This window comes from Halichoeres trimaculatus, unplaced genomic scaffold (assembly GCF_033239565.1).
Source record: "Halichoeres trimaculatus isolate MK-OKI-2021-1 unplaced genomic scaffold, fHalTri1.1 fHalTri1_scaffold_3, whole genome shotgun sequence".
Classification (NCBI taxonomy): domain Eukaryota; kingdom Metazoa; phylum Chordata; class Actinopteri; order Labriformes; family Labridae; genus Halichoeres; species Halichoeres trimaculatus.
The window spans coordinates 36725001-36744583 of record NW_027437181.1 but is presented as its reverse complement, the minus strand read 5'-3'; the positions used below and the strand labels follow the sequence as shown (position 1 = coordinate 36744583).

The 19583-nt window shown below is 41.3% G+C and overlaps 1 protein-coding gene across 1 annotated transcript in view; it reads right to left on the bottom strand.

Annotated features, from left to right (window-relative positions):
- Positions 1-19583, bottom strand: part of itfg1 (integrin alpha FG-GAP repeat containing 1) — a 252552-nt gene that overhangs the window by 146114 nt on the left and 86855 nt on the right. The window contains exon 9 of the mRNA XM_074667248.1: positions 17721-17815. Coding sequence (XP_074523349.1) covers positions 17721-17815 — 95 coding nt within the window. The remainder of the gene's footprint in view (positions 1-17720; positions 17816-19583) is intronic.

Sequence of the window (19583 nt, the reverse complement as noted above, 5' to 3'; positions counted from 1 at the left end):
CTTTATATCATTTATGTATATATTTTTTATATTAAGTTTATATTATTTTCATGTGTTTAATGCAGCAGCCAACATTTCGGTATCAGCATTGAGCACTATGATGGACTTGAAAATAAACAGTATTACAAAATATTTACTCTGACCTTTTTGAATCCTGCACCTGGTTAATAAGGTATGAAAAAACTAAAACTAAACTGAAACTAAACTAAACTGAAACTAAAACTAAGCCTTGTTGCAAAAATCAAAACTAAATAAAAACTAGAATGTCTGCTCTAAAACTAATTAAAACTAAACTGTAATGGAAAAAAAATCAAAACTAACTAAAACCAAACTATAATAACAAATCCCAAACTATTATAACCTTGGTGCACACTCACATGGTGAAAAGAAGGAGGTTGTTTTCTCTTCAGTGTGAAAGTTAAGCATCTAACAATTAGAAAAGAGGCATCACAGAGGGGATAACAGCTTTCCTCACATTCTGAGGCAGCTTTAAGAATTTATGTCATGCAAATATATGTACAGCAGCTGTGGAGTCTGAAGTCTCTGGGTGCAGTGTCCAATCTTTAGCTGCATTTAGCAGAGCAGGATTGGCAGACGAGGGATTTAATATGAAGCAGCATTCATTTAGATTAGCAGAGAATCAGCTGAATACAGAAGACGTTTTCTTTTCGCCAACTCAGAATGAGGCGTTATATGAAAAAATAGACAAACGGAGGCTGCCATCTTGAATGATCATGTTTCAACAGAAGAGCAAAACTGAAAATAGTTATCAATGTGAGGTCACATTAAACACACCTGCTTGGGATTAAAGAGGAGGGTGGTTTTTGTGGGCCAAAGAGTTAGTGACAGGGATTTTGTGATGGTTTGGGTTTTCAGTTGTGGTCGTGTTTTTTCTGGGTTTTGGATTTTGAGTTTCTTGGTTAGTATTTGTGATTCGTGTCTTACGTTTATCTTAGTAATTCTTGTTGAGTATTCTGTGTTTTCCGTTTTTGTTAGTTTGAGTTCCTTGTAGTGTTGTCAAAAGTATCATTTTGTCGTTAAATATCGATCCTGAAATTTAGCAAATGATTCAATATAAAGTTCCCCCAGTATCGATAGATCTGTACTCAACATCTTTCCCTGGTTAGACATGTGCTGGCGTCAAAACATACACACAGAGTGCATGCAGCCCCTCCCTGAGTCCTGCCTCGTAGAGAGAGAAAAACGCTAGCTTACACTGAATTCCAGCTGTAGCGGGTAACACCGTCACTCCTACCAGCCACTTTGGCGGGTTAAATTATTTAATTGTAGTTTTCTGAAACTGCATCTGAAATAGTAAACCCATTGCAGTATGAGACTACAGCACTACAACTCCCATGAGCACTGCCTGCACACAGTGTTTGCTCATTGGACGCGCTCGTCTCCAGCCTCCGTCTTGGACAGCCTGACAGCTCCTGGTGTTTAGCTCCTGATAACATGATTTAAAACTTCACTCACGTCTTTTTGGCTCTCAATTGTAAACAGATTCTGAGGTTTGAGTCACAAAGTAGCGCCAAAACTCCTGTAACTTTTTAAAAGGGAGGACATTCATCGGACGGAGCTCATTTAAACTCTCACTGCACCGCACTCACCAACAACACTTACCTAGAGCAGGGGAGGGGGAGAGGAGAGGAGTGCACGGAGAGAAGAGAAACTGGTCACAGATATGAGGAGCTGTAGGAACAATATTTAAACCTCCTAAAATACAAACATTTATCAAAGTTATGTGTAAAAAGTTCACTCTGGAAATACTGGAAACAAACCAAATCGTTCCAAATAAATAAAACGTATGGCCCAGTGTGACTTATATCTACTGTTTTAGTCTTCATGACACATTTTTTTCTTTTGATTGATACGACTTAAAAAAAATGTATAATTATACTACGAAGTGACATAGTCCAGAAAGTATGGTACCTCCAAATACAGTTAAGTGACTTTTGAATGTTTGACAAATATCAGAGGCCTCTAAATAAGTGCCCTACCTCAGTACAATTGCACTGTGTTTATTTTCAATTGCTTCAAACTGCCTTTAAATAGTCTGACTCTGAGGCTTAGTTTGAATAAGTGCAAAATACATATCTTTATTTTCAATTGCATTTAAGTGACTTTTAAATGTTAGACAAATATCAAAGGCCTTTAAATAAGTGCCCTATACCCCAGTACAATTGCACTGTTTTTTGTTGTTTCAGTTGCAGCTAAGTAAATGTGTTCTGTACTGTTCGTTAAATAAAAAGAGAAGTTTTTGCACCGAAAATCCCCGTGGTTGCGTGGTATCAAAAATCGTATTGAAAATCAATATTTTTCAAAATATCGTATCAAAGTTAGAAATCCAGTATCGTGACAAGCCTAGTTCCTTGTGGTTTTGATTTGGTTCTTGTCATGTTTAGGGGTTTTGGAATTATTCCTAGTGTTTCTGAGTTTTAGATGTATTTAGTGTCTGTCTTGAGTTTCATGTGTTTGGTTTAGTTCTCCTTGTGTTTCCCTCCTGTTTGATTGCCCCTCATATGTTTCACTTGTGTCTTATTTCACACCTATGTTAGTTACTCCCATGTGCATATAGTCCCTGTGTTTCTTGTGTTCTTTGTCAGAGTATTGTTGCTGTTGCTGTCTCCTGTGCCTTCCGTGCTTCTTGGTTACTCTAATGAGTTTTCAATTGTTTTTTGGTTTTGTTTCTTTTCTTTGAGTTTTTAGTTTGAACTTTCTTTTTTGAGTTTAGTAAAAAAAAAAACCTTTTAAGTCATATCTGCAACTGGGTCCTCTTCCTCGTTTTTCACTGTGGTTTGACATATTTCTGAACTAAAAAAATGAGAAATCGGGAACCATACTTGTTGCCATTTCACATGACGTTACAATATGTCTAAATTTTAAACATTTCATGATACTGCCTGTATGATAAAAACTGCACTGACATGCTTATATCTGACAAACCCATGTCTGGTTTCTGGTTTGTTTTTCTCAGAGCAGGAGTTAATGAGGTCACAGTTTGTCTCCGGAAAAAGGTGGTTAGAATCAGGGCCAGAGATGGAGGGCGACCATATGTCCCTGTGTCATCTGAGCAGGGTGGGGACACTCCTACCTGCTGTCAATATCACCTCTTTGACCACGGACCAACCAGCTGACTGGGAGGACTGGGAGGAGGCTGTCTGGCACTCACTGGCTGCCCTTACACTGTCTGGGCAGCAGCAGCAGGCAGCTGGCTGGGTCTTCATGGGGGCGGTGTGTGTGTGTGTGTGTGTGTGTGTGTGTGTGTGTGTGTGTGTGTGTGTGTGTGTGTGTGTGTGTGTGTGTGTGTGTGTGTGTGTGTGTGTGTGTGTGTGCATATGTAAATGAGAGGAAGCAACTAGAGAACAAATAAACAGGAATTTACAAAAACGATAAAAAAAAAATCTCCTAAATGAAGAAATGTCAACAGAGATGATTCACTTCACTCAATTGCAAAGATTGAAAGTAGAGATAAACAAATACTTTCTGGAGATTTTTGTGATGTCTGTGCCCAAGAATTTAATCTTCCCACAACTTTTTACTTCTCAGCACACATTCCTGAACATGTGCTTTAATCCATCTGCAGCAAATTATGGATTTTTTTCTTAATTTCTCATCCCTGTGCTTTGTTTTCTCAACAGATTATCACCTAAATGGTTTGGACAATAACACATATACAGGACTCTTTATGGCCTTCTCATTCAGCGTATATCAGGCATGACAGACATAACATGATGGAAGCAACATAAAAGACAAATCAGGACGAAGAAGAGAAGGGAGCTTGATTGCCGTGAAGTAACCTGTATTGAAAGTGATGTCTGTGACCGACACAGATAACATGAAGTGACGTGGATGAAAATAAAACCCGCCAACATTACTCGTGACTCAGATTCATCAGAATATGTCAGGTTCATTATTTCTTTTCGTTGTCCTTTTTTGAATGTGAAGGTGGACTGATTGAAGCTGTGTTGTCTTACAAGCATGAGCTGAGGTTTGGTTGGCCTGTGGTAATGTCCTTCAGGGAAATATTGTCTCTGTTACTGCGAGGACATTTACATCCTGAACTTTTACACAGTCGTTGGAAAAGAAACTAAACTTATTCACGTTGGTTTAACTCCATATGTAGGGTCGCTTCTCGTCAAATTGGTCTCTTTTTTCTAGCTCTGACTATCAGTTTGTTCTTGCTTTTTAAGGAGGAACAAATCTGCACTGACAGGGGGTAAAAAGACGATACTGTGGATCCTGTTGTTTAAAGCCTAGCAGACTTGGTCACTATTATTAAAGATACACTTTTCCTTTGATGGATATTTTTTTGTCCTGATGAAAGAGAGTAAGGACAAAAAAAACCCTCAAAGCAAATAATTTCCTGACTGTTTCTTTCTGCCACAGAGTCAGGGAGGCGGCCTGTGCTCAAACAGTCACCATTTAGGGTCATTCACTTATTGATGCTGAGTGAACACAGAGGGAGAGAGAGCGCTGTGTCAGCCTGAGCTCAGCAACTGTGTCTCACAACAAGTCTTTCATTATCAACAGGCCTTAACACTCCTGCTGTTATTCAAAGAGTCACGGTGCTGAAAATACACAAACTGTCTATGGTAAAACATCAGTTAGAATCAGGCAGCTGGACTTTACCATCAGTGCTTTAGTGATTTAATAAGCTGTGTGCATACATCCATGACAAATAGCACAAATAGAGGGAAGTCAGAACCATCAAGTGCTGTAGACTCTCATTCTGCTAGTTCCTGGGTGTGTGCCAAAAAGAGACAAAATCAACCAGTCCCTTCATCCATCGTTACACGGAATGTAAGATCTATGTCCAATAGCCGACACCGATACGGACAGAGTGGCATCATGATATTCACAGAGACATGCCACTCCACACCGGAGGGGTTTCACCTGCTGTACAGTGGTATCAAAAAGTATCTGAACCTTGGAATTTCTCACATTTCTGCATAAAATCACCATCAAATGTGATCTGATCTTTGTCAAAATCACACAGATGAAAAAACAGTGTCTGCTTTAAGTAAAACCACCCAAACATTTATAGGTTTTCATATTTTAATGAGGATAGCATGCAAACAATGACAGAAGGGGGAGGAATAAGTAACTGAACCCTCTGCTTGAGGAGACTTAAAGAGCAATTGAAACCAATTTTAACCAAACAATTTAAGTCAGGTGTGTGCCCAATCACTGATGAGTGGCTTAAAGCTGCCCTGCCCACTATACAACACACACCTGGTAAGAATTGTCTTGATGAGAAGCATTGTCTGATGTGCACCTTGGTTCGCTCAAAAAAGCTGTCCAAACCTGCGATCAAGAATTGTTGATTTGTATAAAGCTGGGAAAGGAAACAAAACCATCTCTAAAAGTCCGGATGTTCATCAACCAACAGTCAGAGAAGTTATCTACAAATGGAGAGAGTTTGGCACTGTTGCTTCTCTCCCAAGGAGTGGCCGTCCACCAAAGATGACGCCAAGAGTTCAGCGCAGAATACTCAGAGAGGCAAAAAAGAAACCTAGAGTGTCTGCTAAAGACTTACAGAAATCACTGGCACAGTCCAATATCTCTGTGCACGCATCAACTATATGTAAAACAATGGCAAAGAATGGTGTTCATGGGAGGACTCCACAGAGGAAGCCCCTGCTGTCTAAAAAACACATTGTTGCTTGTTTAAAGGGGTAGTTCAGTTTTTTTGAAGTGGGGTTGTATGAGCTCTATGTGACCACTAAGGACATTAGATACAGTAGAAAGTTGTCTCCTCTCCCTCAGTAAGACACAGACTGTAATCGATGGTGACGAGGAAATAGACGCTAACAGGGACAGACTGTTCCAAATTCAAAGGCTATTTTCTCTGCCTACAAGAACTAAAATAAAAAAGTAATACCACAGTGTAAGAGTACGATACATAAAATATTTTTTAAGTGCATTAAGTCTTCGGAAATATAAACATTTATCTGGACCTAACTAACTGGTCATGTGTCCTTCCGCGCAGCGCTAGTGCACTGTAGGGAATGTAAACAAGCTATGCTACGCCGGTTGTAGCCTCGTGTAAGTTTGATCAAGTATCGTAATTCTTTTGTTTGTACTCTGGACTTCAAGATAGAGTCGGAAATACTCAGTGGTGCAAATGTCTGATGACTCCGGTTCATACAGGTATCCTTTTGGTTCCAAAGTAAATGGAACTTCGTCGTCGCTGTCATAGTCACTCATTTTGAATTTCCTACGCTGCCTCACAATCCTTAGAGTACAAACAAAAGAATTACGACACTTGATCAAACTGACACGAGGCTACAACCGGTGCCCGAAGCAGCTTGTTTACATTCCCTACAGCTGAAAGGAGGAGGGGGGACGGAGCGCATTAGTGCTGCGCGGAAGGATACGTGACCAGTTAGTTAGGTCTGGATAAATGTTTATATTTCCAAAGACTTAATGCACTTAAAAAATATTTTATGTAGCGTACTCTTAAACTGTGGTATTACTTTTTTATTTTAGTTCTTGTAGGCAGAGAAAATAGCCTTTGAATCTGGTACAGTCTGTCCCTGTTAGCGTCTATTTCCTCGTCACCATCGATTACAGTCTGTGTCTTACTGAGGGAGAGGAGACAACTTTCTACTGTATCTAATGTCCTTAGTGGTCATACAACCCCACTTCAAAAAAACTGAACTATCCCTTTAATGTTCGCAAAAAGGCACTTGGACACTCCACAGAAGTTTTGGCAAAATACTTTGTGGACTGATGAAACCAAAGTTGAATTGTTTGGGGGGAACAGCTCACCAACATCAACACCTCATCCCCACCGTGAAGCATGGTGGAGGGTGCATCATGGTTTGGGGCTGTTTTGCTGCCTCAGGGCCTGGACAACTTGCAATCATTAATGGAAAAATGAATTCTAAAGTTTATCAGGATGTTTTGCAGGAAAATCTGAGGCTGTCTGTCAGACAGTTGAAGCTAAAAAGGGGATGGATGCTGCAACAAGACAATGATCCAAAACACAGAAGTAAATCAACTTCAGAATGGTTTCAGAAGAACAAAATACACGTTCTGGAGTGGCCAAGTCAAAGTCCAGACTTGAACCAGACATCCCAGGAATCTGACTGAACTACAGCAGTTTTGTAAAGAAGAATGGGCCAAGATTAGTCCTGATCGATGTGCCAGACTGATCTGCAGCTACAGGAAGCGTCTGGTTGAGGTTATTGCTGCCAAAGGGGGGGGCACAAAATATGAAATGTGATGGTTCAGTTACTTATTCCTCCTCCTTCTGTCATTGTTTGCATGCTATCCTCATTAAAATATGAAAACCTATAAATGTTTGGGTGGTTTTAGTTAAAGCAGACACTGTTTTTTTCATCTGTGTGATTTTGACAAAGATCAGATCACATTTGATGGTGATTTTATGCAGAAATGTGAGAAATTCCAAAGGGTTCAGACACTTTTTCATACCACTGTAGCTGGTGAAGAAGACCAGCTCAGTCCTGGGCTGTCCTCTTGACCTCGTGGAGGTGTTGGCTGACAGAAATGATGGCCAAGCTGTCGTCTGTGATGGACAACAAGTCCCACCTCCTTCAGAAGACTTTTTACCTTTATTTTATCAGTCTATGCACATTTCCTACTTTTATATGGGTTCTTTACAGATTTCTTGTTAAATAGAATAGAATAGAATAGAATAGAAAATACTTTATTTATCCCCGAGGGGAAATTCAGGAGTCACCGCAGCATTTAAGAAAACAAAAGTAAGAAAGAATATAGAAAGTGCAAAAATGTCCATAAGAAAATAGATGACGACATCCCGTCCACCACTCGTCCACCACTCTCCAGCCCAGCCAGTCTCCACCTCCACAGGGTCCAGGACTGAGCCTCCCCAGCAGTCTGTTCAGTCTCTGTCTCCTGGATCCTGTCTGCTTACAGCAGGCGAAGCTCCTCCAATGTGTCGCGGCGTCCGATGTCAGCTCCGTCAGCCACGTCCGTGAACAGCACGATGCCGCTGGGTTAGCACGGCTAGCTCGTCCATCCCCCGGAGCGAGATCCCACGTTCCCATCAACGATGGATGGAAGGACAGGTCCACGTCGTCACCTCTCAGCTCACATCCGAGAACCAGCACGTCGTCCTCACCTCCTCCTCCTCAGCTCGAGGGAAATCATCAAGCCTTACACTAGTTAGCATTGACATGCTACAGGCTGCTAACAGCTAATTTCGCATGTAAACAATGCAGCCATGGTTACATGTAGGATCTCCAGACAAACACAGGAGAAAAGTAGTAAAAAATATCGCCGAAGCCACAAAAAGTTTGGTGTCCGTGACCGACAATGAACCATACAAAGTGATGATCCACTCCAAATACAAAGATGACGAAAATGAGACGAAAAAATTACAAGAAACGGACAAAGACGAGAGAGCTGCTGCAACAGGCAGCTACTTGGGTAGCGCCTAGCAACCGTAAATGGTCCTGGACATAACCTTTTCTAAGTTTTTCACACATTATTTTATTTGATATATTCTAATTGTAATGTTCAAACTAAAAACTTTCTTGTTTGCTGCTGTAAATGTGTACATTTTCCCATTGTGGGATGAATAAAGGTGCATATTCCCCTTATTTTATTGTGGAATAACTGCATGAAGGATGTGAGTGTAAAGTAAAAGAAAATATTTCTCACTGCACTCATGCTTCTCAAGTGACAATGAAGTATTTTTGTATAAAAAGACTTTTATTTTGTGAGCTTTTTGTGCGACCACAGCATGAGAATCCCCTGTATTAAATGACTCTGTATACATCCATGATGACAAGTCAATGTGATGGAGGGGAGAGATGGAAAAGTTTAGCGGTGTTTCAAAAGTTGAACTGTTTTCAGAGCACTGTGATAGCTGCAACAATACACGGCTAATGCTGAGGGTAGTTTGTGCTTCAGAGAGCTGACAACATTGAACTGCACTGGTTTTGGAAAACAAGCTTTAAACCCAAAAACACACTGCTGGGGTAAAAAAAAAAGGAAGAAAAGAAGGATGCTGTTAAAGAACACATGCTCTAATCCATACCATGTGGTAGGAAGGGTGTATGGACTGAAGACCATGCGCAAGAACCAAACATGATCAACACATTGTCATTCATTTATTTTGAAGCATAACCTTCTGGCTGCTGCCATTTTGCTCTTATTACAACTGACCACACATGAAGGACTAAGAGGACAGAGACTGATTCTGGGGGCTGTTCACAAGACAACGGTTTTAAGATGAAACGCAAAAGTATTGTTGTGTTTCAGCCTTTCGATTACACAGAAATGTCGTTTTAGCCGACTTGAAACGAAAATTTTGGAAAACGGCCTCCAGAATGGACTTTTTTTCTGAAATGCTGCAGCTATTGTTGCCGTGTAAACAGCAAGCCAGAGTTCTCGGTGGAAACGCTGACGTCACACCCCACTGTATAACAGTACCACTATTATTAGTACCATGTTGTGCTTGTGCTGCTCAATCTGCTGACTGTCTTTCAACAAAACGAGCATCTGTTGCTCCACCTCTGCTCTTAGCATTCACCAACACACCACATGATCGGCCCAACTCTACTTCAGTGGAAATCTACCAAAAGCCGCTTATGGACAAGACAGTTATAGTGACATCTTCAAGCCTGGCATGCCTACCACAGCATTTTCAGTCCTTTAGCGTTTCTATGTAAACACAGATAAGTTTTTGGCTTATGGGGTGAAACATTGTCTGAGCGGGGCCTGCGTCTTTGTCCGGGCAGGTCACCTCCTTACAGGTAGTCATGCTGAGATTTCCTTTCTTCCAAACAATTTTTCTCTAAATGCAATGTTTAACAAGTTAACAACTGTGCTGATGCACAAAAGGATTTAAAACTAGCCAATAAAGCATGGTCCTTGAAATGTTAATATTTCTCCCTGAGCACCGTTAGTGAAGCAGTTGGTGTACAGTGCTGGCAGCTTCATGATTCTTTCTTTGACACCGTTATAATCCTGCCTATATGTTCTGTTTTGTGAACTGTTGCTCTAATTAGAAAAATCACTGTCTAAAGACATGTAGTTTAAACCTTGTATGGGGGCATGCTATTCTGTTGTATAATAATAAAGCACCGCTGTCTTACGCAGAAGGAAAAGAGCCATGCCTCTACACATAACTACACCTTATTGGTTCTTTACCCCCATTATGAAAATAGCCCTCATTCACCTTTTGCTTTCTGTTCATTCTTACAATTTGCTTGACAGGTGTAACACCCACAGACGTGCAGTAACATTACTCTCTGCATTCTGCTCCCACTGAGCTCCAGAATGTGGGAGCAGAAAAGGGGTAATCCACAGCACAATGAATGTGATCAGTGTGTGTGTCTTGGAGGACAAAGAGGCAGCAGGGAGATTGTTGAAGCCCCCTGTGGTTTACTTCAATATGGTGAACTATAGGCCTGGAGCTGCAGCAGAGGTAGAGGCAGAGCTGTGGCTGAGACTGCAGGAAAGAAGGAAGGAATAAATTGCTGTTTGGAGATGAACTACAGGCACACTCTAGTTTCTCCTCAGCAGGGCTCCCATGCTCACCCGGAGGCTTCTCATCATGTCTGCCTGTATACATATTACTGGTGTTACTCACTCTCTATCCCTCTTTCGGCCCTCTCCCTCTCTCATTCCCTCTGATAGGATGGCCTCTCAAAGTTGGAGAGAAGGATATTTTTAAACTCGCCTTTCTACTTTTTTTCTGCTTCTCTTGCACCGTGTTTTAATGCACTGTTATTTTTTTCCTACTGACTATGAAATCCAGTACATTTGTTTCACGTGTTACTCTTCCCTGCTGCTCTGCTGTGTGGACTGCTGAGCTTGTGATGGTTGAACTTCATTTTATATTTATCCCTGATTTTTATGACTGAATTATTTGGGTTTGAAAACACCTCTTCAGAAAATTTGGCTACTGTCAGAACTTTTTATACTTGAACTTGTTGGGACAGGACTACGTCTGAAACACAACAGATACGTCTGCAGTGCGACTTTATTGTGCTGTGTGACTGACAGACAACTGGAGTCACAGACTGGAAAGTCCCAAGCTTCCCTCTCCATTAATAAGCCTCTCCTCATTCGTGTTCGCCTGTAAAACCTCAAACCTGATGACTTCTGGTCTGGCTCTGCTCCATCATGTCCATTTCTCATCGTAGTCAAGATCTGATTTTGACACGGTTTGTTTTATTTTGAAAGGCACTGGGTGTTTTTAGGTAGTTTCCAGTCATGACTTTCTGTCTCACTTGATCTACCTTATGCTGAATTTATGTGTCACAGCTCCACATCAGTCAAAAATAGGATAGCTGTGTATTACCTGCAACCATAGACTGTATAAAACATGGACGTAGTTTCGCCGACGTGACGACGAACCCGTCTGTTTCTGAAACAAAAAATGAAGCACATCGGCTATAGCGGCCATATTGGTAGTGGCAGGGGCTTTGCCTACAGCCATAGGGCACCTGTCAGTCACGTGACCCTCAGCTGTGACACTTACTGGGGGGAGCTCGCGATCTTAACATCCTCTGAATGGCTGCATTAGAAAAAAATTCACCCCCCTTACAGTGTGTGCAGATAGTAAAATTAGCGACTCAGACAGGAGATTTTTTTTTGAACCAGGCTGTAAATAGGTTAATTTCTGCTTTGAAAACAGCTTTTTTTGGCTTGGTGTGTTGGTGACTTCCGCTACTTCCGGAGCCAGCCTCAAGGGAACACTCCAGAAACAGCAGATTTTAGCACTTTAGCATTGTCCGGAGGTTTGCTGCTTGCCTGCGACATGACAAATCAGCCACGCAGATGTACTGCAAAACAATGGAGCCTGTGTGAGTTGACACATTGATTTGAATGAAACCTATGAAATCAGTTTGCCGTTACAGAGACGCACTTCATCCGGTGTACTTTGGCTGTTAATCTGAACAGAAAAACTAGAGTACCTGAAAAAGTCAGGATAACATTAGCTCTTGATGAGTTCACAGCGCAGTCTGCACATCCTAATCTGAAGAGATCTTTGAGCTTTAACTCCTCTATGAAGCTTTCCACCAACAGCAACCGTGAAGCAGCGCCTGTCCTTACGTTGCCTGATAGATAACCAAGAATCAGCTGTATTTTGACTCTCTCTCCAAAAGCAGCCGCTGTCAGTGGCATTCACCGACAAAGTCTCAGCCTAACACTGGTCATTGCCAGTTTTGGCACCACTGATGAGTATCATCCATTAGCAGATAGTGTGATGTGAGCTACAGCTAAAAGCAGATCTGTATCTGCAGTGTTACATTAATTCAATAGCAGTGATACAGACCTTCAGCATATTACATCTACAGACTGTATAACAATTGGACATACTCTCACTGATGTCACCCGTCTGTTTCTGAAACTGATTTTTGAAGCAAATCAGCTGGCGTGGCCATATTGGAAGCAGGGCGGGCTTTGAGTCTCCACACTAACAGATTTTGTGTGTCATGTGAGCTGAGCTGTGCCTCTGATTGGGTAAACTCAGGATCTTGATATCTTCTAAACCCCTTTGTTAGACAAAAATCCACCCCCTGTACAGTGTGCCGATAGTAAAATTAGTGATTCAGATGTTTCTGTTTAAGGCTGTAAATATGTTTATTTCTGCTGTGAAAACAGCTTTGTAAGCATGGTGTGTATGTGATTTCCTGTACTTCCAGCCTTAAGCGGACACTCAAGTAACAGCAGATTTTAGCACTTCCACATTGTCTCATATTTTTAGACCAGAGGTTACTGCTTGGTTGCACCACAATGTCCAACTGCCCTTCAGTAGACAGGTAAACTGTCTAGTAGAGCGTTAAACTGTAATAAACATGTTTAACCATTATTATTTCCTGTTGTGCAGTGGAGTATAAACACAGGAAAAGCTAATTAAATCTCCTACCACCCGCTAACAGAAATGGAAAAAAGGAGGAAGAAGATCAAAGTCAAACAATGGGAAAATTGGCAGAAGATATTACAACAGTATTTTTCTGTAATCCAGCAGTTGTTTGACATCTGCTTCAGTCACAGGATTTATCACACATTCAAAAACAGCAATTTTCAGATCTCATCTCATATCTTTTGCGGCAAAAATAACAGTTTAAGAGAGCAGGGAATCACAGCAGCTGATTAAAAGTTAATGTGTAAAAACAGAGTATTTAGAAACAGGATTGAAGTTGGATTTTGTCTCATGAGAGCATCAATCCACTGAAATATGAAAACTGTTCAGTGAAGGGACCAGTAGGGCTGTATGAACAGGGTTTTGCTAGTTTCTCCACATACGTTCAGTTTCCAAGTCACTGACACTGATGTTACTTCTGCTGTACAATGTCAGATTGCACAACAAACATGACTGCAAATGTTTATTACCTGACAACTTGAGGAGAGAATTTCTGTTTTTTTGTGGGGTGGAAGAAGTCACCTGTTGGACAAACTCTGGTGTCAAAATGTGGACTGTATGTTAGAACGGCTGCAGCAAGTGTTCATGAACACCCCAATGACTTGTTGCAGCGCAAGTCCTGAGCCCAGTCTGCTTTATGTTAACAGTAGGAACATGGGTTACACTCTAAAGTTGTATCATAAATATCTCACATCTTCAATGCTGCAGCATAGATCAGAATCACTCTTTATTTAGAAAACTGCAATGAAGCAACAAAAATACCTGATTCAAAAGATAAGCAGAGTTTTTCTGGGTTTAGTAAACATCTTAATAGAATTGCACCTATATAAAAATTTGGCCAAAGCCGTTATCCTATATTAATATTGCTTTCATGGCCGAAAACCAATATTTACCATTATCAATATTGGTGAAAAATAAAGTTTAATAAGGAATCTGAGTTGATATGTCTGGGTAGTTCAGAGGGAAAGAGCGGCGCGATCATGAGAAAAGGCGACCATGGAGAGGATCAGAGGATGGAGCGCCTCAGATGAACGTGATCAAAAGTATGTTTTGTCTGTTTTTATAGGGATATCCCGATATTACATCTTCCCTTCTGATACGATACCGATACTGCAGCATTGAGTATTGGCCGTTACAGATATTAATCCGATACGATACCAGCATTAAACATGCATACTTTATTACTTATTTTGTTGTATGTCCGTCATTTTAGAAAAGGCTTGATTAAGTGATATTATTCAAACAAAGAACAGTAGTCAGCAACAGAAGTTATGAGGAAAAACTGACCCATTTATTGTTAACCAATGGGTAACAGAAACTGCTTATAGCGGAGTGCTTGTATCGGAGATTTTAGATGCATTCCGATATGATACCAAAAATTGTATTTTTGCTGATATCAGACCGATATCTGATATCAATATCGGACTGGGACACCTCTAGTGTTTTGGATCAAGAACAGGAGAAGAGACATAAAAAAGAGAGTCCACTCTTCTCAGGTAGTTTTAGTGTTTACAAAGTCATAGAAAATAATATCACTTAGGTCTTGCAACATCTTGCAAGATAATGCAATCGGCCAATGCCAATATGATAAAAAAAATGCATCCCTACATTTTAATTATTTATTTGAGGCTTTATCTGAAGCTTTTTTCATTGCCTTCCTTGAAGGGCGAGAGATGGCATACAGCCTGAGCCCTTGTGTCGAGGACCGCAGCTTCTGAGGCTTTACACTGAGCCCAACCTTTCCCCTCATCACGCATTACCAGTATCCCAGTCCATACAACTCTGCTATTTCTCCTTTTCCCTCTTTCCTCGAGTTTGCCTTTCTGTCCTCATCCTCGTTCTTTTCTTTTTATCTCCTTCATCTCTCCCTCCATTTTCTCTGTCATTGTCAGTGGGTAGAAACCTCTGAGGGGAACATCTGCTGACTGGCTGCCTCACTGTAACACAGCATCCCACCCACCCACACAGTCTCCCACACACACACATATTAACACACATAAACCTATGCTGCTCACACACTTTAGAAAACAACAGCTCTGGTGTGATCAATATTTTGAAAGCATCTACCAACCCAGCACCATGTCCATGTCACATGTGTTTGCTTGTGTTGTATCCTGGTTGTGTGTTATTATCTGTATTCTATGAAAGCGTGTGAGCTAAACGAGGGTCTTGTTTCCCCCTCTCTCCAGCTGTCTCTCGCTGACAGTGATGACTGTCTCTCAAACACACAGCCACACACAACAAAATGTGTTCCCTTCATCCATCAGTGCAGAGAAGTCTTCCTCTCTCCTTCCTTCATCACCCCTCCTTTCACTTCCTTCTTCAGTCAGTTTTTTTGTTGCTGATGGGCAAACAAAAGAAAGCATGTCCACAGGGAGCGTGCATCTGTGCCTCTGTGAGCGTGTGTCTTTTGTGTGCACACGTGTGTGTGTGTGTTTGTGTGGGGGTGGACATGCAGATAAGCCTGTAATAGTGCTATTTTGGACCAGAAAGAAGTGAGAGATATCTGTGGTGGAAAAGGAAAGGAAGAAAAGGAGTGTAGCTTCCTGCCAAACAGTAGGATGTAAATGAAAAGAGGCACACAAGATGGTACGTAGGTGGTGGTGGTGGTGTGTCTGTGTCTGTGTATGTTCACGTGGCTGAAAGAGCAGCTGTGATTGAGCGTGTCTGTGCACGTATGGGTGCACAGGCATGCAGGTATCACAAAGTGATAACTGTTAAATCAGCCCTGGTGTCTCTCCAAGCAAAAAGCCTCATGCAGCACGTCTGACGCTGTCCTGAAATAGACCACCATTGTGCTGGGAAAAGAAAAAAAGACTCCCAGAGCCACTGGTGAGGCTGATTTCTTCCAAAGAAGAGATCAAATGAGGAGTTACAAAGAACATAAAGAAGAAAAGGCAAGATTAAAGTTGTCTACACAAGAATAAACACCGTGCTGCTCAGTCGCTTCAGGCTTCTACTTTTAAAGGACTTTGACAGACGAATACTCTGCTCTAAACCAGGGCAGATGTACAGCTACATTTGCTTACAGAGGTGATGAGTTATGGGGACAGTTCTCTTTCCCTGTCAGTGCAGATGTCCTTCTTGATTTCTTTTGACATGAAAGTCAACAACTATCAACCTCCGGTGTAAGCACAACTCTTCCCTATCTTTAGTCTTTGACCTGATGTTAGCAGCTTGGACTACTTATAAGACAGCCTCACTGATTTTGTTGTTGGACAAAGCAAATCTATGTCAGTACAATTTTTTTTTAAGTATGAAGTCTTTTTGAGTATTTTGCTTTTTTTTAAGACAGACGGCTAAAGAGACAGGAAAAGCTGCAGTGAAGAAAAGCTGTGCCTGAAAAGTGATATATGTTCAGAAATATAATGAATTGATAACAATGTTATTAACGAATAAACCAACAACTATTCATTCCTTGAATTGTGCTTGGCTTAGCTCCCAGAGACTGCGCACTGAATGACAAGTCATGTTGGGCATAAACACACTCGGACACTGAAGCTGCTGTGGCAGCTGTACATGTAGACCCAGGTAATGTACTTGTGTGAGAGAGCGTGTGAGCTGCAGCTCTGTGACTAACATCATATTCAAGGCGAACAAGCACTTTCTTCCTGTTGCTGCCATGAACTCATTTCCTTGAACATGCTGCAGAAACGAACACCCTAACGCTGTGTACGACTTCCCATCTCGACCCTTTTCCCTCATTCCACGCTCAGTGCTACTTGTTCTGCTACTGGCCTCCTCAGTTAGAGGGTGGCCCACCCTGCAAGCTTGTATCATTGCCAGGGTTAATTAATTTAGCTTTCATTTTTCAAGAGCCACAGATTTACTAGGCTTTGACTTTGCACTTTCACTTAAAATGATCCGTCTTGGAATACTGTAAGCTCTGCATGCAGCAATGAGCTGGGATGGGAGTCTATGGAGAATGCTAGAGGACTTCCTCTGTGTACTGGGGGCTTAAACTGCTCGGCCAACTAAAGTCTCTGGATTAAGAATGCAGAATTTTTGGACAAAGAACTGGATTTTGGTTTTTGTTGTATTTTTTTGCCGTACTTGTAGAAATCCACTATCATCTTTGACCCACACAGCGTATGTGGAGAGTAGAGTCAGCAGAATGTAGTAATACAACCTGAATGCAGCTTATTACCCACTAATGGGAAATTCTTATTACCTCCCCTTATCTTGTTACTCAAGTCACTGTCAGGGTGGAAAATAAGCAGCACACAGACAAAGTAGTCCTACTTCAACACCTGAGTAAGCTCATTTAAAGGGACTGTGAGGAATCTTTATGTTGTGCTGATTCTGTTGATTAAATAAGATGTTTCTCAGGGATGGAGACTGCATTTCCCATGAGCACCGTTACCCAACATCGCTGAGAAGTGTGCATTTGTTGTTGGAGCAGATTAATGTTATACTGATTCTATTTTTCACACTAGCTTTCTTGCTACAAGCGTACAAGCGTAACTGGGTACAGCAGCTGTGTGTTTCCAATCCATGTGGGGACTTAGAAATGGAATTGCCTTCGTTCATGGCCAAACATTTCCAGTATGCGTCTGCACCAAACTAAAAACGCTGTACCAAATCAGTTAGGTACAAAAACATGTACCTTTTGTACCTCAACATGTTTATCAGATAAGAAAGGAAATAAAACAAAAAGAAAAACAGTTTCAGGTCTAAAGTTTTGAGCAGAAGGACAGAACAGAAAGCAGAGATGCTGGACAGTAAGAAAGGTTTGATAACAGAATCAGATTCACAGAAAGGTGAGAAGAAATAAACTGAGCATTCAACAGTTCATCCATCATAATTACTCCTGACACACAGTCAGTATGGTTACATGTGTGCACTGTACCGTTTCGGAGCCTGGCTTGGCCAGGTAGATGGCACTGCGTTTGCAGGCTTCGTCGAAACACACAGGGATGAGGTGTTCCTGGTAGCCGTCACCATCTGCAGGAACACACACACACACACACAGAATTAGTCTGGGAGGCAGCAATGCAGTGAGAAGAGTGATCCTTTGTTTCCTAAAACTGTGCTATTTTAATATTTTCACTCCATCAGAATGACACAGATTTGTTCTGGAGCCGAGCACAGCACAGACACCGGCAACAAAGGAAGTTGTAGCTGCTTTTGTTCCACGTGTGAGTCGGATCACAAGAACACCTGCTTCTTTCCTGCGAGCAAACACACACCCAGGCAGCACTCGCCTCTTTGATGCCTTTTAATAATGTCAGCTAACTTGAAGAGCATTTTTCTTCCCTCATTTCCAACATAGTTAATTACTTCCATGAAGCAATGCAGAGTTCATCTTATGTGCAAATGGGGGACAGAGAATCTCGAATCAAAACAAAAGCTCTGCAAAGCATAAATACTTCAGTGCACCAGGTTTTCACACACAAATACATACAAAGCACGCTTTCTATGACAGAACCATCTCTCTGTGAATAATGTTAGTTGAAGCATCTGATTTTTCTCCAGTTTATCATGAGCACAAGCAGCCCCATTGTGGCACACTTGGTGTTTCCATTTGACTTTGGGTGTTTACCCAGAAGCGAGAGAAAGGTTACAGAACACAAGAACATCTTTAAACTATGAGACTAGCCTAGGCACACAGTGAAGCTTAAGTGTGATGATAATTTAAAAGAAGTCTCTCTGAAGGCTCTGACTCAGCTTAAAGCATCAGAGAATTAATAAATCAGCTTGATGTGAAAGTGGAGAGTGTCTTTAAGCTTTGACAAACATCTCAGAATGAGCTGTCCTGGTTGTTAGGAAAAAAAATAGCCCTTAGCAGGAAAAATGAGCTGTCTCTACCATCGCTTGAGTCTGGGAGTGGATCACAGATCGCATTATGACTGACATCTCACAGACTGAGCACACGGCGACAGTCAGCATGTGCAATCTTTAACAGTGTATCTGAGTCAATCTGTGAGCCACTGTCCATATATCACAGTCAGCAGTAAACACACATGCTGCATCAGCTGTAGTGCTTGATTTTTTCTTATGATCACTATGAAAACAATGCTTAATAACAGCTGTGAAGTATTAGCTAGCTCTGTGTTATTACAGAGCTGAACTTCTTGGCTAACACTTGACATTAGCCACCAAAAGTTTTTCATTAAACCCCAAAAGGTGACAAAAAGATAACTGCAGCCTTTGTTCAGTCACTCTTTTCTATCACCACTCTCCAAGTGTGAAATGGGTTACTGTTTTTTAAGCAAGCAATTCATTAGATCCTCCTGTTTTTTTCTCTAATACAGAGACATAGCATTCGATAAATCTTATTATGAACCACATTGTGAGAACTAAGAAACATTAGCAAAGTTTCTGTTTAAATACCTTCAAACTATCTTTTACAATTAAAAAGTCCTGATCTTAACAACTTCTAGACGGAAATGATGAATGAACCACATGGTATACCAGTTACAAAATTTCACAAAAATAAACAAACCTAGTTGACTGCTGCCCCCCCCCCCCCGGCTATTGCACACCTTTTAAACCGCTGCAAGCGCTGACTCCGTGTGTGCAGCGTGATTTAACAGTTCACTAACAAAACAACAGAAACCTAAATGTCATAAAAATGTTCTTGCGCGTCTTTGACACCCAGCACCTTGACGGACACGTGTTTTTTTATAATCCGTATCAACAGCCCAAAGAGGTTAATATAAACCAGACCTCTCGCCGGTGAACGTTCAAATCCCTTTCCTCCAATTCTCTG